The 19,317-nt window shown below is 45.5% G+C and overlaps 1 protein-coding gene across 2 annotated transcripts in view; it reads right to left on the reverse strand.

The window, feature by feature from the left end:
• Positions 1-19,317, reverse strand: part of tmem198aa (transmembrane protein 198aa) — a 57,025-nt gene that overhangs the window by 20,858 nt on the left and 16,850 nt on the right. Inside the window, exons 2-5 of one of the 2 annotated variants that reach the window (XM_030343571.1) lie at positions 8,181-8,450; positions 1,510-1,748; positions 835-1,047; positions 261-287 (exon numbers count right to left, since the gene is read on the reverse strand). In XM_030343571.1, coding sequence (XP_030199431.1) covers positions 261-287; positions 835-1,047; positions 1,510-1,748; positions 8,181-8,349 — 648 coding nt within the window. In that variant the 5' untranslated portion in view covers positions 8,350-8,450. The remainder of the gene's footprint in view (positions 1-260; positions 288-834; positions 1,048-1,509; positions 1,749-8,180; positions 8,451-19,317) is intronic. The other variant, XM_030343572.1, reaches the window with a different exon arrangement.

A 19,317-nucleotide genomic window follows, 5' to 3' on the forward strand; every position in this document is an offset into this window, starting at 1 on the left:
CCCTTTTCCAACAGTGAGGACGCTTGTTTATGAAAGCCTTGATAGTTGATTATCTATCCTACTGATCGTTGAGGCATTTCTCCTTCTTAAAATAAAGCATAAATAAAATAAAAACAAGGAAATATCTAAAAAAGAATCCATTGATGTTAAAATGAAAAGCACACATTTTATAGACACGAAAGTCTAGGGCAGACCATAAAATGAGATGTACATGATTAACACTTCATTCAATACATTCATTCATACAATCAAAGACTGACCTGATCATTGATAGCTTTGGTAATGATCTATTGGATTTAAAAAACGCAGTTGTTTTTTTGTGATGGTGTTACAGTTAGCCTAATGATAGCAAGTCGTATCTTGCTTTCATAACAGCAATTACTTCCATAAAATGTGTTAACTCTTTTGTTACTTAAAAATGCATACGATTGCACTGCTTTTCTTTCTACTGTTACTTTAGCTACAATTTCAGAGGCTTTTGAACAAGTGCACTTCCTCAGAAAGAATATTGTTTTCATTATCTAAGAGAGTTTTAATCATTATGTTTGTGTGCGTGCATGTGTTTTTTCATGTGTGTGTGTGTGTGTGTGTGTGTGTGTGTGTGTGTGTGTGTGTGTGTGTGTGTGTGTGTGTGTGTTTGTGTGTATGTGTGTATGCGTATGTGTGTGTTTGTATGTGTGTGTGTGTGTGTTTGGGTATGTGTACGTGTGTGTGTTTAAATGTATGTGTGCGTGTATGCGCTTGTGTGTGAGTGTGTATGCGGGTGCGTGTACGTGTGCGTCTGTATGTGTGTGCGCATGTGTGTATGTATGTGCGCGCGTGCCACCGCTCTACCTTGAGCCTTTCATAGATGTAGTAAACCAGGGCGAACAGCTCGATGAAGTAGTCCACGGTGACGGTGATGACGGCCGCCCCGAAGGTAGCGGTGGACAGCGTGACGAAGCAGCGCTGCCACTGCAGGGTCAGCACGGCGAACAGGGTCCCGGAGCCCAGCAGGACCCCCAGGGGCACCCACACCGTCTGGGGGTGGTAGAACTCCTCCATCACCTGGAGGGGCAGAGCCACAGGGGGAGGGGGAGGGAGAGGGAGAGGGGAGGAGGGGGAGTGGGGTGGAGATGGGAGAGTGGAGAAGGTGGGAGAGGGGGGATATGGGAGATGGGGAGGAGGGGGGAGAGGGGTGGTGTTGGGAGAGGGGAGGAGGTGGGAGAGGGGTGAGGTGGGAGAGGGGAGGAGGTGGGAGAGGGGTGAGTTGGGAGAGGGGTGGAGATGGGAGAGGGGAGGATGGGAGCGAGGGGAGGAAATGGGAGAGGGGAGGTGGTGGGTAAAGAAGGCCGAAACCCCGCATATTCTTTCGAACTATTGAGTCCCTTAGCAGCCAAAGTGAGTGATTCATTAGCACTGCACCAACCACAAGCACAACAAATCAACAACCTCATCCACTATCTGAACCAATCAACCACCATCAGTCAAGGACCTGGACCAATCAACCGGCGCCTGGGGAGGACTCACCACCAGGGAAACCACGCCCATCAGTAGCCCCAGCAGCAGGCCCACCATGAACAGCCCCACACTGCGCACCAGCATGGTGACCAGGCCGCACAGCGTGCCGATGCCCAGGCCGATGCCCACCGAGGCCTCCACGCTCAGCTGAGTGTCCATCACACGCTCCTTGTAGCACAGCATGAAGATCACCACCGAGCCGAACATCAGTCCCGTCAGGAACATCACCGCCTTGAAGCAGCGGTAGCCTGCAGGGACACAGGGGACATTTTCATTTGCTGCATTTAGCAGATGCTTTTATCCAAAGCGACTTACATAAGTACTTTTGTCATTAGAAGGAGAAACGACAATATATGTAGGTAATAGGTAAAGTTCATAGAAGATGTTCATAGAACCAAGTGCCAGGCACTTACAATTGCTAGTATTTCCCGTAGACAGCTAGGATAAGATGCTACACAACTAAGTACTGTAACTAAGTAAGACACACAATAAGTGTTTATATTAAATGCCAGGACGTACAACGTACAATACACAGGACACAGGGGACACAGGAGACACAGGGGACACAGGAAACACAGGGGACACAGGAAACACAGGGGACACAGGAAACACTGGGGACACAGGGAGACACAGGGGACACTGGGAAACACAGGGGACACAGGGAGACACAGGGAGACACAGGGGACACAGGGGACAAGGGGACACAGGAGACACAGGAGACACAGGGGACACAGGGGACAAGGGGACACAGGAGACACAGGGGACAAGGGGACACAGGGGACAAAGGGGACACAGGGGACAGAGGGGACACAGGGGACAAGGGGACACAGGGAGACACAGGGAGACACAGGGGACACAGGGGACACAGGAGACAGGAGACACAGGGGACACAGGGGACACAGGGGACACAGGAGACACAGGGGACACAGGGGACACTGGAGACACAGGGAGACACAGGAGACACAGGGGACACAGGAGACACAGGGAGACACAGGAGACACAGGGGACACAGGGGACACAGGAGACACAGGGGACACAGGAGACACAGGAGAGAAAGGGGACACAGGGGACAAGGGGACACAGGGGACACAGGACAGGCAGCGTTAGCATTAGTGATGTTGTGTTGACATGAAGCTCAGTCAGGAGTTCATCAGATGGTTTTAGGTCATAAAGGAGCAGGCAGGGGATCGAGGCGTCAAGGATTCTACTGGGAGACTGCGGACATTGAAGTATTAACGGTGAACCTTTTTAATTGGGAAGTAAACAAAGTTACTCATGTGTCTTTGGTCCTGCTGCTGTGGTCATTCACATCACATTTACGACTCTCCATCATTTGTATTGGGTATTTATCTATATGTAATGCTGATGATTCTACTGAAAATATATGAGACCCTTTTAAGAGTAGCTCCAAGTAGATGGTATTAAACCGGTCTTTGGACAATACTCTAAATATATACTAAATATGGGTACTTGTTATAAGTGTAACCCATAGAGGAGGCTAAAGGAGGCTATCAATGAGCCCCAATCCTTTGACTGTAGAAGTGTGGGGTGGTTGAACCAGTAAGGTAAAGGTGGCAGGGCTCTGTGCTAAGAACCAACCAGATAGGATTTAATCAAACAGGCCAAGAAGCCAGGTTTACGTCTCCAAATCCCATCGCCTTTACCCATCTCTCTCTCTCTCTCTCTCTCTCTCTCTCTCTCTCTCTCTCTCTCTCTCTCTCTCTCTCTCTCTCTCTCTCTCTCTCTCTCTCTCCCCCTCGTGCAAACGCATTGTTTCTTTGATTTTATCCGTCTCGCTGGGGAAGTAAACAACAGCGGAAATTATGTATTGGCCACGAGATTACTGATTCACAATGGGCTGGTCCATGTGTTGTTTACAGCCAGCAAAAGCCACTAGGATTGCAGCCATTTCAGCCATTTGTTGTTTGTTTTTGCCAAAGGGCCGAGGTGGTGGATGAAACAACTTGAACTTGAAACAACTGTGCCTTGATTTCGAGATAACAATTTTTTTTTTAAACATTTACTTATTATGGACTTTGCTAATTCAACAAACAGAGAACAATACAAAACCGCACAATACATTAAGGCACATATAATGAAAAAAATAAAATAATAATAATTCAGGGAGACTTGCAATAAGACATAGTAGGTATAGCACAGAAAATAACATTTTCTCTCATTGGTAGACGACAGAACCCAGAAAAGATGGGAAAACAGGATATTGCTGTAAGGGAGAGATATTGAATGAGGACGTTAAAAATACCTTTTCCTTTTCAGCAGTAGGTATTTTTCTATATATATCTGAAACATGTTCAACCCTTGGACCTTGGACAGTACTCCATTGTACATTGAGCATGACTCTCTCTTGAGCAGTGCAAAAGACCTTTGTGAAGGACATCCTTGTTTCATGCAATAGGGCTGGACACCAGAACCTTCTGGTAATATGCTGCCGGCCTGTATTGTGGAGGATCCTTTCCAGTTCGCCAGTTCACACACACACACACACACACACACACACACACACACACACACACACACACACACACACACACACACACACACACACACACACACACACACACACACACACACACACACACACCTGCCTTTTGTTGGTTGATCCCTCAATGTAGTCCAGTCTTGGTGGGCAGGCCTTTTTCTCTGTGTGTGTACAGATATTTTTAAATTTATATTTAATATGTTTGTTTCAGACGGCCCATTATTCAGAAACAAAATGTGTAATTAAGGATCACTTTGGCTACCCTGCTGTTCAAAAGTCAAAGTCAAAGTCAGCTTTATTGTCAACACTTCACATGTACAAGACATGTGAGGGAATCGAGAAAACGTTTCCCCCTATCCCGCGACTTGCGACTTTCATCGAGCGTGAGTAAACCAACCATTAAAACTGAAACTGTAAAAGAGCCATAACACTTAACAGTGGAATATATAGGCACCTACTGAATTTCCATGTATAACAAAAAGTCTATTAATAAACATCTCAAAGTTTGCTAATAAACCAGAGGGGTTTGGTTTAAATCCCTCAGAATTTTTCAAAAACTAAGGTTGACCAAAAAACACTATCAAACATAAATCATTTTGTTTGGGGGGTATGATTGGCTATCCTGTTTATAACCTCCCTCTCATTAGCCGCGTTTACATGGACACATCTGATCCGAATAGAAGTGGAAGAACAGCGCAATCGGAATAGAAAAGGATCATATCAGAATTCAATTCTCTGACCAGAATAGAATTCTATGTGGAATAGAAGAGGTAGTGTAGTCCGCTATAATCGACATGTGTACACATATTCCGATTAGTTTGGGGTGGCTGCGGCTACTTTTTAACTTAGTACAGCTGCAGTTCATATCAATTGGTCGACTCCCTCGGTACTTCTATGCACACGAACTTGACCACCGTCAAGGAAAGTGGATTTTTCGCCTGATTTACATCTTTCTTAGCACTCCGCAATCAGTCCGGTAACTTATCAACCCCAGCGTGCCCGGTTGCTAAGCGACGTCAACGTATTTGGCGGACTATTTCTCTGCTGATCAACACTACGAATGGTAATTGTAAAAAGACACACTATGTGAAGGATTGTTTCGTTTTGGCAAGGAGCCGTGTAATAAGCGGGGTAATGTAAACAACATTGCCGGTCGTTATTGAAAATAATACCCTTCAGGGCGAAGCAAGACACCTCCGCTTTGCGTCGGGGTACGGTTCGCCCTTTCGATAATGACCGGCGTTCTGTACAAAATTATCCTTTGCATATATCATATAAGTCCAGGCCAACATAACGGTTGTGCGCGAGAGACATACGGATCGAATTTTTGTAAATGCTATTCATACAGTATGTTCGGATTGCATGATAGGAATAGATCTATTCTGATTAGAAATCTAATCAGATCATAAGCGTCCATGTAAACGCAGCTAATATCTCTTCGGGGTAAGGTGGACCATACATAGACGATTTACATCTCGATTTAGACAAACCGCCCAAATCCTGTAATTAACATAATTTGTTAGGTCAATTACAGATTTCTGTTGTCCATCACTAAATAAATCCATTGTGACTAAATGATGAACCGGTGCATTGTTATCAAGGTGAATTAGCCCTCTGCCTTTGCTTTATCCTCTTGTTCAAATGTAAGATCCATATTGTGTGTGCACTTGCCGAGTCATTTAAAAACAATTAAATACAATTCCATGAACAAGCGTTCCCACCAGCAGCCAGCGAGAGGCCTGCTGACATCTGTCTGTTGCGGAGTTAGTACAAATAAACTATGTATGACAACTTAGAAGTAGCAGCAGCAGCAGCAGCAGAGTCCAGAAGCGAGCAAAACGCGAGGGACTTAGGGGATCAATGAACGATCAACAAGTCTGGTTTGTAGGTCAATTTTGTGCTACTTCATATCATACCTGCTCCCATGGTGGAGCTAGACTCTGAGGCCTGCTCTCATGGTGGGGCTGCAGATGCAGTGGTTAAAGAGCTGGTCTGAGACCTGCTCAGCCATGTCCCACCAGGTTTAGTCCACCAGCAGCAGAGCCGGCCTCCTCTGAACCGTCTATGAAGGCAGAAGGCCTTCTGCTTTCTGGTGCAGATTTATCGATTTTATTTTTATTTTGAGCAAAGAAATGGAGAGGGAGGGTGACAGATACAGAGATATGAGAAGAGATGCTGAGGTAGACATCGAAGATTTGATTGAGTGTAAAATTAAAAAAACATTGAAACCATTTTATTTTTGGTTTCACGTTTCCTGTACAACCTCTAGTGGCTGCAATCAAATGTGTTCAAAAGTCTGATTTAATCATGTCAAATTCATAGAGTGAAGAAGGAACAGCCCTCTTTACCAAGAAAACCTCCACTGCCAGGTTGTTACATTTTTTTCTCAGTCGCTTTGGTAGATTTCTCAGATCAGAATTGAACTTCCTGTTCAATCTTCACATCATTGTGTCACTTGTGCGCATCAAAAAAGCAGTGTAGGATCAATAGGTCTAATTAGTGAAGCTTCAGCTTGACGCTCCGTTTTCCCTTCGACGCATACCTCATCCAATTTCAACAAAAATAATCCACTGGACCACGACGTGAAGTTTAAAAGGTTTACTTGTCAAACGCAAAATACTAAAATCCTTTTACACAATGAGGTTATGATTAGAGGTGAGAGATAGAAACTGTGTGGCTCCACGCTTGTTATCCTGACAGACTGTCACCGGTAGTTAACACAATTAAGTTCCTCTCACACTTCAAAATAAAGTAACTAAATGTGCGCATCCACCAAAAATACTGCAATGGAATTAAAAAATAAAATTTTATATATTCGAAATGAACGCAATTAACTATAATATTATTTCACTTATGAAAATCCAAACGTCATCATAAAATATGAAGTTAAATAAAGCAAATAGGCATTTAGGCTCCTACAAGCAGTTTCTCATTTCTTTGAACAAGTTTAAATAATGCTTTGGTACATTCATGCAAATGATTATTTTACGTACAATTCTCTGCTCTTTCCTACATTATCAGTTGCTTATGTCATGTTGATCAAAATGCATTGTAGTGGGTCTCTATTGAATGATCTCACCCCCACAATATTTAGGCATTAGGTCATTGCATAAGTCTTTACATGCAAAATGGTTGAACAAGTTATCATAATATGTCAGGCATATTTCTATTCATTTCCATTAGACATTTTTTCTAAATCTGTCCTGAATTGGTAAATTGCTACCAGGTGAATCTTGACTTCCTCTAAAGAAGGGAAATGTGTGAAGTGTTAGATCAACCGACGATCAACCAGTTTACTGAAATAGCTCAAAGGTGCATCTCATGAACCATGAACTGGCAAGTATATACAGTATATAGCTGGAGCACAACACAATGTTACATTGTCTGACAGACAAGGAATTGGACGGGATCAACAGCCAGAGAGAAAAAGAATAGGAAGAGGAGTGAGGCTGCGTGAGAATGAGAATTTGTGGCCCAACAGACAGGAACGTCAGAAGGTGTAGAAAGACTGCACTGTAATTGTCTTGCAAATGTTGAGGATGATTCGAGAAATGTACCAAAACGACTGAGAAAAACTGTAATGCAGCCAAGTTGTTTGGAGGATGAACTGGGCCCAAAGGTTGAGGAAATCTGTGTTTAAATTGACGTTTTTAACAAAGAGGTCCAGGTTTGACATTTAAAGCTGTGCGTTTGAATGTTTGGATATGTTGTGTTTTTTTGTATACACGTCTTTACTTCGTACTGACTGCAGACTTTCTACCTTCATGTTTCCAGGGACCAACAGTAGAGGGTTGCCGGTTAAACACTCCCCCATGCAGAAGTGTTAAGATGTCCTTGAGCAAGCGTACGCATCCCCATTACTCCAAAACCGGTTGGCCGTTGCCTGTGTGTATCTGTGTGTGTGTGTGTGTGTGTGTGTGTGTGCATGTGTCTGTGCACACCACGGCTGTGTGGGTGTAAATGAAAGCTCACCATGGACTCGGGAGATCTGAGTGGTCCTAGAGGGACGGAGGAGTGCTCCATAAGTGGTCCAATAAACCACATAATCATAATTAAAGAGATATGAGAGCAGAGGAGGAGGAGGAGAAGGAGGAGGAGGAGGAGGAGGAGGAGGAGGAGGACAGGGAAGGAGTAGGAAAACTCCACAGCTACCACACTGTTGCTGACCCCCGTCACTCACCGAAGAAGCAGTAGATGACGCCGAAGAGGCAGCACATGGAGCACACCACCGACGGCACAATCTGGTAGTGCCGCTCGATCTCCTGCTCGCACCTCAGCCCCGCCTCCGCCTCCCCCAGCAGGCCGGGGGGGTCCAGCTTGAAGGGCAACAGCTGGCTGGTCAGTGTCATGGTGGGTGAGGGGGGGGACGGTGACGTCACAGAGAGATTTGGTGTCTGGTCGAGACGGGCTGGTCCGGATCAGGGGGACAGGACCACTGAGACGGGACCGCCTGGAAGAGAAGAGTGGAGGAGAGAGGTAGAGGGAGAGAGGGAGAGAGGGGGAGAGAGAGAGAGAGAGAGAGAGAGAGAGAGAGAGAGAGAGAGAGAGAGAGAGAGAGAGAGAGAGAGAGAGAGAGAGAAGTGATTATTGATCGCTCACTCATAGAAGTCATTGTGAGCCATAACTGCTGACCGGGCCTTTGGTGAGGGCTGGGTGTGTGATCAGGGGAGAAAACATTGCTACCAAAGCTGCCAACAGCGATTTTTAGAGTGCATCATAAAAACAAAGCATGAGGTGTACAGTTACCCGTAAAAAGGAACAACTGGGTTCTGTGGAGAGCTCTGGGTCGGCCGGTCTAATGATGCAAAGAAGAACATCATGTTGGTGCAACTATTGAGTCAATAAAACTTAAGAAGACTGTTCCAGTAGGATCCTCTTCAGTATAGTATTGTAAATTATAGTATAGTATAGTAAAGTGATAGTGCAGTATAGTATTAAAGGTTTACTTTGGAGGAGTCAGGGACTGAAAGAACCTGACCAGTGTAAATTAAACTTTTCCCATCCTGTGAGTCATGTGGGGACAGCAGCGTCCTGAGACCGTGTCTGTTACGCTTTGGATTCAAACCTGGAATCATCAAATCCTGCCACTATAGAAATACATTGGTTAAAACCATCAGTAGAAACCTCTTGCTACTCGCAAATGAGAGAAGAATATCTCTAAAACACTGGAACACTGCGATGCTAACCACTCGCACGCTCGGCTGTTGTATTGTCGAACTTCGGGATGCGAGGTTAGGATTAGCACTACGACATAATGACTTTTATCAACAATTAACCTCATGCTGAGGGAAAACAGCATGAGTTTATGAGGAGCTCTGAAATTCATTCACCGACGGTGCAAAGAGTCAAACCCAGCAGAATTAGTAAGAGGCTAAAGGGTTTGAGCCGTTTCTCCTACTTATGAATTATGATATGAATTATGCAGCACATTGTGGACTAGCGAGCTGTTTGTTCCTCAAGTCTCAGTTGCAATGATGTGAAACTAAGACCTATGAATAGAACTATGACCTCAATGGCCAAAGCCACAGCTCCCCCCACATCTGCTGTGTTTATTTAGATTAAGGGATGCGATGTGGGTCAGTGGGTCCGTGTTTCAGGGGTCACATCAAAGAAGGGGCCCTAATGGTTTTTAACGAGGCTGATAACATTTTATATTAATATCAATGGACTTCAGTCATTCTTATTCATCGTGCTGTAGTTTAACGTGGTCCTTAATCGGGCCTTAGCCTGTGGCTGACGTCAAACCTTTTATTTCATACGTTTTCCCTGTGGAGCGTGTGGGAGAGCCATTGCCCAGGGTGTAACCTTTGCAGTGGAACCACTTGAAGTAGTTTAAACACAGGGAGATGATTGGAACTGTCATTCACTCCTATTTGGTTTGAATGAAGTTCGCATCCAATTTGCATTTGCAACTCTCTTCTATTCTACTATGAAACATAAATATATTATGGGATGACGAAGGGCAGAGCGAAACACAGGCACGAGTCAATCACTGCTCTGTGATGCAACACATGAATCCACTATACACACACATACACACACACACACACACACACACACGCACACACGCACACACACACACACACGCACACACACACACACACACACACGCACACACACACGTTCTGTCTGAATCTGCTTGTTGGGTCTGCATATTAAAACAAATCAGCATTTTAACGGGTCAAACAATGCACGAGCATCTGCAAGAGAGGACAGAAATATTCTCAATATACTATTCCTTAAAGGAGCATTTCACCGGTGGAGGCATGAATATGTATTGAAATTGGGTCCTATATGTAGTCGAATAATAAAATAAAATTCTAATTTGGTGCCGTCCTGACCGAGAAAAGGCAGAAAGTGACTTTTTGGCGCTTGTGGATTGAAGACAACAACTCCCACCATGCACCACGATGTACAGCTTCGCTGACCACTCCCGCTGATCTAGATCTCCACCTATCGGACACCTCGCTGTTCCATCTACCAAGCTGATACCGCAAGACTGCTTGAAAATCATTTCACACAACATTTCTAGTGAAGAGTATTAGTTGGTGAAAACGATCCGTAAAGACGGAGTCATATCGAAACCGCATCGAGCTGTAGAAACGCTGTAGTAAATATTGAAGGCGCTGGTTCTCCACAGAAAAAAGTGGAGCACATCAAGCCTGCGCGCTGTATACAAACATTCAGTCATGAGGAGATTCAACCTTTTAAATTGAGCAGAAATACTTTTTATTGTACAGTTAGAAATTACATTTATCAAGGGGCTTTATTTAAAGCTACAAAAAGAATACAAATAAAATAATAAATAAAAAATTCAACGCAACTCTGAAATCCCCCAGCTGGTGGGGGGCTAATGCCATCAAGCGTTTCAGACGTTGACACGACTCCTAATTGCTAACACGAAACCGCATAGGTCCGGATGGATTTGAAACCACCTCCGAGGGTGGTTTCAGAAATGTGCGGTTTCGGGCACTGGATTCGCCGGCTCCGTCTGGACGGTCGGCCGAACGGACAAGACTTATGCGGTTTTAACCAAAAACTCGGCTTTGTGTGGACGGGGCCTTCGAAAGCGAACACACGTTCACCAAGACGGGGAGACTGCGCCGGGCGACTTACGCCACTATCTGCCAATGGATCGTGGATGCCTGGGCTGATATATCAGTCTCAACTGTGGTCCAAGCTTTCACGAAGACAGGAATAATCACTGAACTTCCAGGCAACAGCAGCGACACTGACTCGGATAATGACGAGAGGGATCCGGGCATGTTGGATGCCGTACTCGCCCAACTGTTCAATTCGGACAATGAAGAAGAATTCGAGGGATTCGTGGACGGGGAATGAACTGAAAAAGTGAGCTTTACGTGTTATACGTAACTGAACAATGTTGAGTTATGCACTAATGTTTGAATTAGCGGTATCAGACTATGTTTCTTTTACGTGTTTACAACTGAACAAGGCTGGGAGATATTGTTAATATGCACATTAACGCTTGAACATTGTTACCATGGGAGTGAACAGAGTTGTCAGAACGCTTAATAAAGTTTGACTTTATCTGACTGTTTTGTTGACATTCCCTTTAGCACAGCTCCATCTAGTCGATGCATAACGCAACCCCACTCAAACGTTTGACTGTAGTATCATCTATTCTATGCGCCTTATGACCTAATAATCCGGTGCGCCCTATAGGCCTACATGGAAACAGTTCTAAAATAGGCCATTCATTGAAGGTGCGCCTTATAATCCGGTGCGCCTTATAGTGCGGAAAATACGGTAGTCCTCGTCTGTATTTCTTTCGAAATGGTGAACTTTTGCATGGTGCCATCTTCTATGTCAGATCCAGTACCCCCCGCCGTTGTACTTCAGTTTTATCAACAGCCTATGTTAGCTTAGCTTCATACGCTGTGGATGTTAGTTTCTGCTGGTGAATTCCCACCCACTGGCACTGCTCTAATAGGTCTGTAGCGTCAGTGGGTCCCACCCCCTATAGAGGGGTGGGACTAGTGGTTCTAGTCTTATGAGAATCCTCCCCTCTTACACTTCCTATTTACTTCTATGCAAAAATCTTCATATTGCGTCATCTAAAACAGGAAGTGTTGGAGATTGATACGGATCTCTCCAGTCTCTTCAGAAAATAAGGGAATGAGGAATGAAAATTATGAGTGGATTTCCAACGATACAAATGGAAATGGGTGAAGTTTCCCTTTAATACCCATTCTTATTCAGCATTCTCACAATACATTACCATTACAGTTCAAAAATCACTCGGGAAAAATAATGGAGTTGATCCAGTTAAAAAGAGGGGTTTCCATGCACCCAGTAGATGACCGAATAATTAGAATGCTTTATTTCAAAAGATTACAATTGACGATCGTTTTGTAAAAGAGGGTAGCATAGAGGTAAATGCCCAACAGTCTAAGCTTTTATTAGAGTGGTAATATTCGGCTTTAGAGAAATAGTTCAGTCAGTGAGGAATAGAATTATACGGTGTTGGTAGCATTCAGCAAAAACATCAATTCTATTCCTTTAGATCATTTCATTGGCTCATAAATTCCTCATCATATTATGGAATTGGGTCTTCACCTTCAATTTGTTCACCTCATGTTATCTTCTTCAGGCAACTGCACCTGTCATATGGCCACACACCCACACCCGTATCCACACCCACATGTGCACGCACGCATGAACACACAACCACACACGCACACAGACACACACAAACACAGATCCAAGACAGACGCAGATGATTGCATAGGGGAGTTGCTCTTTATTGACTTGATTGCTGACCCAGCTAATTCAGTGCAATGCACTGTACAGTACACACACACACACACACACACACACACACACACACACACACACACACACACACACACACACACACACACACACACACACACACACACACACACACACACACACACACACACACACACAGCCTATACCACGAAACAACTGCTGCAGCAAGACTGAAATTAAGTTTTTCTGCTGGAGGGGCTTTACATCTGAGGATTAAGGAACAAACTGCACTTTGTGTTGAACACCCCCCCCCCCCCCCCCCCCCCCCGACAACCACTTTGATGCTGACCTTTTCTCTTCATTCTGGAAATGCTCACTTCAAAATGAATCCAAACCAATGTGGCCTAATTTCTCCATTGTGTTACCCATTGGCCCTGACTGGCTGACTGATCTTTCATTCACGTTGATGAATCTACACATTACATAGATCTCCAAACAAAATAGACCAACAGGAATAAACACTACAGAGACATCCTTTATGTGTAAGTGTCCCTCCCATCCCTTCGCTCTAAACTGTTGCTGCTAATGCAGCATTAGTAGCACCAGGATGGGTTAAGATGCTGTGTGGTGATAGAGGAGATGCTGATGACGCTGACCCTGGGAGGATGGGGCTTAGCCTCCAAGCGGGGTCGCGGTCTTCTGGAAGCAGAGGACGAAGAGCTCGGTGGAGGACAGCAGGCATTGGAAGAGAAGGATATTTATGGTCCAGCTCTGACATCAGACTTTATGGTGATGATGTGCTGGGTGTTGACACACAGCAATCCTATAGGAGGGAAGGCCCTGTCCCCTGACTGCCTACAGAGCGTGGTGGGCCGAATGGGGATCATTCAATCAGCTACTCCCTTCTGGATGAGGAAACATGAGCTTTATTCATCCCAGACAGAACATCGGAACAAGTGTGGGTGAGCAGGGTATTTGGACGAGCTATTTGTACGAGCCGGAATACAGCCAGGAAGAATTGACACAAATAGAGAGGGAGGCTGCTGCGGCTGCAGCTGAATAGGCCTTGCCTGTTGCCGAGGACGGGGAGCCGGAGCGCGCCGGAGTGAACTGGTGGTGTAAGGGCGCTTTATGGTTCCACGTTCACGCAACGCAAGGGGGTTACAGACCTTACCCTCCTTGCGTCCACCGCAAGGCCGGACGTGCGCTTCCCAAAAATCGTAACCTTCCGTCAAGGCGAAGCAGCAGCAAAGGCTGTGAGTGGTCCGCTTACTAAAACCCGACGCAGAACCACAAACGTTCACGACTGCATCGAAGCGTCTGCGTGGTCATTGCGTTGCATGAGAGTAGAACCATAGAGAGCCCTTAACTGTTTGCTCTGTTTGCCTATGGACACTTACCCAGAGTCCCTCTGCTGCAGCGAATTTCAGCGATGCCAGTTTCTTCTAGAAGAAAAGGCTGAATCTGGCGAGGACGGGCCCATGTGTGCAACCACTCACCTGGGCTTTACGCCTCATCTGAATAGTTGGGTATTGGATACATATTTCTGGACAGAGATAGTGAACTGGAAATGCCAGTCAAAGTCCGCCGGGAGAAACAGACATCTGAGCGTAGAGTAAGTGTTGTTATTTTTTACTAACACATTGTCTACAATAGTTTTGAGCATTGGCGTCAGTTTGGTTTGAAATGTGCTGGGGACAGAGACGCATTCGGAAGTGCATTTTTAGAAGTGCTGGGTACAATGAGGATGCACTCCTTTTTCTCTCTTTAGTGCCGGTAATGAAAGGTTCTGAAAGACGGCATAACCATGTAGCTAATTACTAAGGAATAAAATGTATACAAAATCTGTCTGGCACGTTTTATGAAGAAAACGTTTTCAAAAAGCATCGGACACATGACCCACTATGTTCTGCTCCGTGTATCCAATGTTGACAACGTGACATGATATGGCTAAGCTAACAACATAAACAAGAGGAGCTAGGAAAGGAATTGAACTGCGTGTTTAAGTTCAGAAGGGCCAAAGGTGTGGCTACACACAGCACTACAAAAGTCGTCAAGATTGAAAAAGAAAAAAATATTTGTTGCACAGCTGAACGCTGTATCACATCAGGAGCTGGCTGTTCTCAATTCACAACACGCATTCCATCAAAACTAGCCTACATCAGGCATTCTGACCAAAACTCATGAACTCCCCCCCTCAATTATTCCAGAATTCAAGAATGACCAAAAGTCACTTTGTGTCAACAAGAGACTGACTCCACCGACTATCACTTGCAAGTTAAAACAGCCGACCACTTGAGTGCAAAAAACACAAAAGACCTCACCACTGCACCAGCAAATCTTAAGCAATAAATATCGTGTCTTACCTTTATTTATGTGGCAGTGGTCTGCAGATGCATTCCGTGGTGTAGACTACCACATCCATTTAGTTCAACAGGTTATCGTTCTGATACTGTCCATGGTACTAGCAACCTGCTCTGGTGCTTCTTACCTATGTATTCTGGCTAAAATGACTTGATTGTCTGATGCCTCATCATCCCAGCCAAAGAGTATTGGTATTATTAGTAATGGCTACTTGCTAAATCGTAAAAATAACTTCACACATTGTGTCTTTTTCCAATGTATTTGTTATCATTCGTAGCGTTGATCTCTTCTTCATTGTTCATTGTTATTGTCTTAATGTATGCACCTTAATCACCAAGCCAAATTCCTGGTTGGTGTAAAACCCTTCTTGGCAATTAAATCCTTTCTGATTCTGATTTCTGATTCTGATTCTGATTCTGATCAGCAGAGAAATAATTCGCCAAAGTCGTTGACGTCGCTTAGCAACTGAATACGAATGTAGTCTACAGCATTGAGAAGAGCCGTGTAATAAGTAAGGGATAATGTATTGAATGCCGGTCATTATCAGGAAAATAAGCCCAGACAGGGCGAACAGGACACCGACGCGCAGCGAGGGTAATTGCTTCCAACTGAAGGGGCTTAAATTCGACCGGCGACGTTCTATATATTATCCCGCTTATTACACGGCTACAAAACGAAAAAATGACTTCACATGGTGTGGCTTGTTACAATTTATTTGTTACCATCATTCGTAGTGTTTATCAGCAGAGAAATAGATACCAAAGACGTCATTATAGGCAAAAAGTCCTTTGTTTTCCTTGACAGCGGTCAATTTATATCTAGCATTCCCCGCAAAGTTGTGAAGAGCCCATGCAAGTGAACGGAGCGTTCCACGGCATTGAGAAGACCCGTGTAATAATCCACAATAATTAAACTCGATTTTATTATTATTATTTTTTTTTTAAAAGTGGTGGGTACAAAATGATTCATGAGAAAATCTGGTGGGGACGCGTCCCCTGGCGTCCCCGGCGTAATCGACGCCTATGGTTTTGAGTCCCGCGGAACGTGACAATGTAGTTAACCGAAAGTAGCCGATGTTATTGGCAGAGCATAGGCTACGTTATTTTAGTTTGAAGTCTGTGTAAAGGGCTCTTTATGGTTCCACGTTCACGCAACGCAAGGGGGGTTACGGACCCCTTACGTCCTTGCGGACCCTCCTTCCGTCCACCGCAAGGGCCGGACGTGCGACGCCCAAAAATCGTAACCTTCCGTCGACGCGACGCAGCAGCATGGGCTGTGGGTCTAATGGGTCCTTGCCCCTCCAAATGGAAACAGGCAGGCAGGGCAGCGAGCACAATGCACTGTGGTAGTTGGAGGATTTCTTACTTTTGAGCCAGAAAGAGCCAGAGAGACCATTAAAACACTGTTTCTGCCTTCTGTCAGGCTAGGATGAACCGATTTCTATTTTCTTTGCACATTTATAATACATAGAATTATTAACTTCATATAAACTTCATATTTCCACGGTGAAATAGCTCTTTAAGGGTTCATGTGTCAATTTCATTATTTTGGATTCTCTGTATTTGCATGCTTTGTGCTTCAAATTATATCCTGACTGCTTTGTAAAATAAATTTCCTTATCTATATACAGCAATGGCAATGCCCACCACACAATGGGCCCCTGACATTAATTCAAGCTGAGTCTCAGAGCTGGTGTTTCTCTGCTCCAGGAGGTACTCTGGCCGTCCCGCTGAGCGCAGGCCGTGGGCTGACACAACTCCTCCGGCACACCAACCAGAACACACTTAATCCCCTTCTAGCGGTAGCTCTTTGGACCATTACCAGACCAAACCAAACTAAAATTTTCACAGCGGTTATAGGATCTGATTGGAGATATGATGCAAGGGGGGGCTCGGTGTGAGGTCCAGGAGAAGCTGCGCTGGCCCATTGATGTCCTTTGTGCTGCAGGGTCTCTCCGTCACCTGGCTATGGTTTGAGCATGCAGTCTGTAAAACACACATTGTGCGTGTATGTGTGTGTCCTACGCTGCGATGTTGCACACAGGCCAGCAACATCAACAAAACCACACCATGGCAACATGCTCGGCTTCTCCTGAATGGCGTTGTCCGCCACTACCACCACCATCTTGACTGCACAAACACATCCACCAAGGCTCTCTAACACAAGGTATTTCATCCTCTCCTTGGTAAAATATCTTCATTCAACGAAGAGGCGAACCGGGGAGAACGCAAAACAACACATAATGCAACTCTGTCATCTCGCGTCTGTTGCTATAACGGCCGAGCGCACAAGGGGACAGAAAATAGGAAGAGGGCTGGTCTCCATGGGAATGTGCCCTATGTGGACCAATGCTGTGGGTCTGTGTATGTGTTTGCTGGCAGCGAGCGGCCCTGACCTTCCTGATTCAGCTGGTGCTGTCACACCAAAATTGTACTGGGGGCGAAAATTTTACCGCCTACGTAAACCACTTTCGAAAATTCCAAACCTGCCTGGCAACGGAGGATCGCGTCGAACGATGACGTAGGAAGGTTCATGAACGATAGTTATGATATTATAACTCTAGTTCTATGATTGTAGGCGTAGCCGTCTAGGCTTCGACTTATGGGCTTGTCCCGTGCGCGTGCTCGCTCGCACTGGTTGGGTATGGGATTTGCGATACGCCAGCAGATTTTGAAAATACACAACTTAAATGGTCCTACCCCATCTCCTTCAACGCTGACTCTGACTCCACCCATTCCAAGTACATGGACGCGCAATCATGCACGAGCGCGAACACAGATGCACGAGAGTGAGCCAGGCTAGCTAGGTTGGAGTTTAGGGTTGTCTTCTAGTGCCAGGTCCAAATGTGGATTAGCTAGTTAGCTAGCTCCAGTAGCTACCGCAGGATAACAACAAACAGAAGCTTGCTCTGGGTCACGAGCTTTGAGTACGTGCACGTGCACGAAGGGGTCACGCGCGGGGAGCGGGGGAGGGGGAGTGCAGTACGACCGTTTGATTGGTAAGTTGGAGGTAATGATCATAAAAACATTTTCAAACTATTCACATAATGGTTTTGGAATGTTTTGGATAGTTTGAGTTATTGTTAATGTTAAGGCATTGTTATTGTTAATGTTGAAATAAAACTAAACTTATGAACCACTCTTTACTGATTTTTAAATGTGGAAACTGGGTTAGATCATCAGATTTTTGGATGACTTGACTTGTGACTTGCTTGACCTGAGCAATGACTTGACTTGTGACTTGCTTGATTCTCACCACAGTGACTTGGGAGTTGCTTGAGACTTGAAGGTTATGACTTGAGACTTGCTTGTGACTTGCACATGAGTGACTTACCCCCACCTCTGCCGCCTCCACCTCACTAGAATGAGGCAGGGGGTGAAAAGCCTTAAGCACAATATCTCTAGACTGGAAAGAACTATTAATGTTCTTAGGGAGGAACGCAGGATTAGGTCTGAGCAGCGCAAAGGAGCTGTACTCGTTAAGCAACAAGCAGCTCGAGCTGACAGACAGAGCGGTCAGCTCACAGACCCGCTTGGCAGAAACCAAAGCCAATAAGAGCGCCGTTTTAAAGGACAGGGCATCCAAAGGGGACTGAGACAGAGGCTCGAAAGGGTCCCTGGACAACCCGCGCAACACGGTGGGGAGATCCCAGCGTGGTGTAAGCACGCGCGAAACAGGCCTAACCCGTCTAGCCCCACGCAAGAATCTCTTGACCAGTGGATGGCTGAAGATCGGTCCACCATCACAGCCTGCATGGCCAGCCGAAACAGCTGCCCCATAGTCCTTGATAGTGGGAAAGCCAAACCATTCTCCAATAAATGCTGTAGAAATGCAAGCACGCTTCCGACCTCGCAATGGGATGGGACAGCGTGGTTCCTGTCACACCAATCAGAGAAAGCGCACCACTTCGACGGATAGAGGGAAGAAGTAGAAGGTGCACGAGCAACCTGGATAGTGTTGATAACTGCTTCAGGCAAACCTTTGCCCTGCAATCAACCTCTCAGGAGCCAGACCAACAGCCGTCCCGTGGTGCACCGTCCGGTCTGAACGGTACCGGCCACTGCGCCGTCCGTGAGAGCGCCGCCAGCTCTGGCAACCAAAGACTGAGCGGTTCTCCGGAGCCACTATAATCAGGGACAATCTCTCCTGTCTGACCCGTTCCAGAAGAGGAAGGATCTCTTGTCAGGATCTCGCTGTCAACGAGAAGACCACTACGT

The sequence above is a fragment of the Gadus morhua genome, chromosome 20 (assembly GCF_902167405.1).
Source record: "Gadus morhua chromosome 20, gadMor3.0, whole genome shotgun sequence".
In the NCBI taxonomy this organism is placed as follows: Eukaryota; Metazoa; Chordata; class Actinopteri; order Gadiformes; family Gadidae; genus Gadus; species Gadus morhua.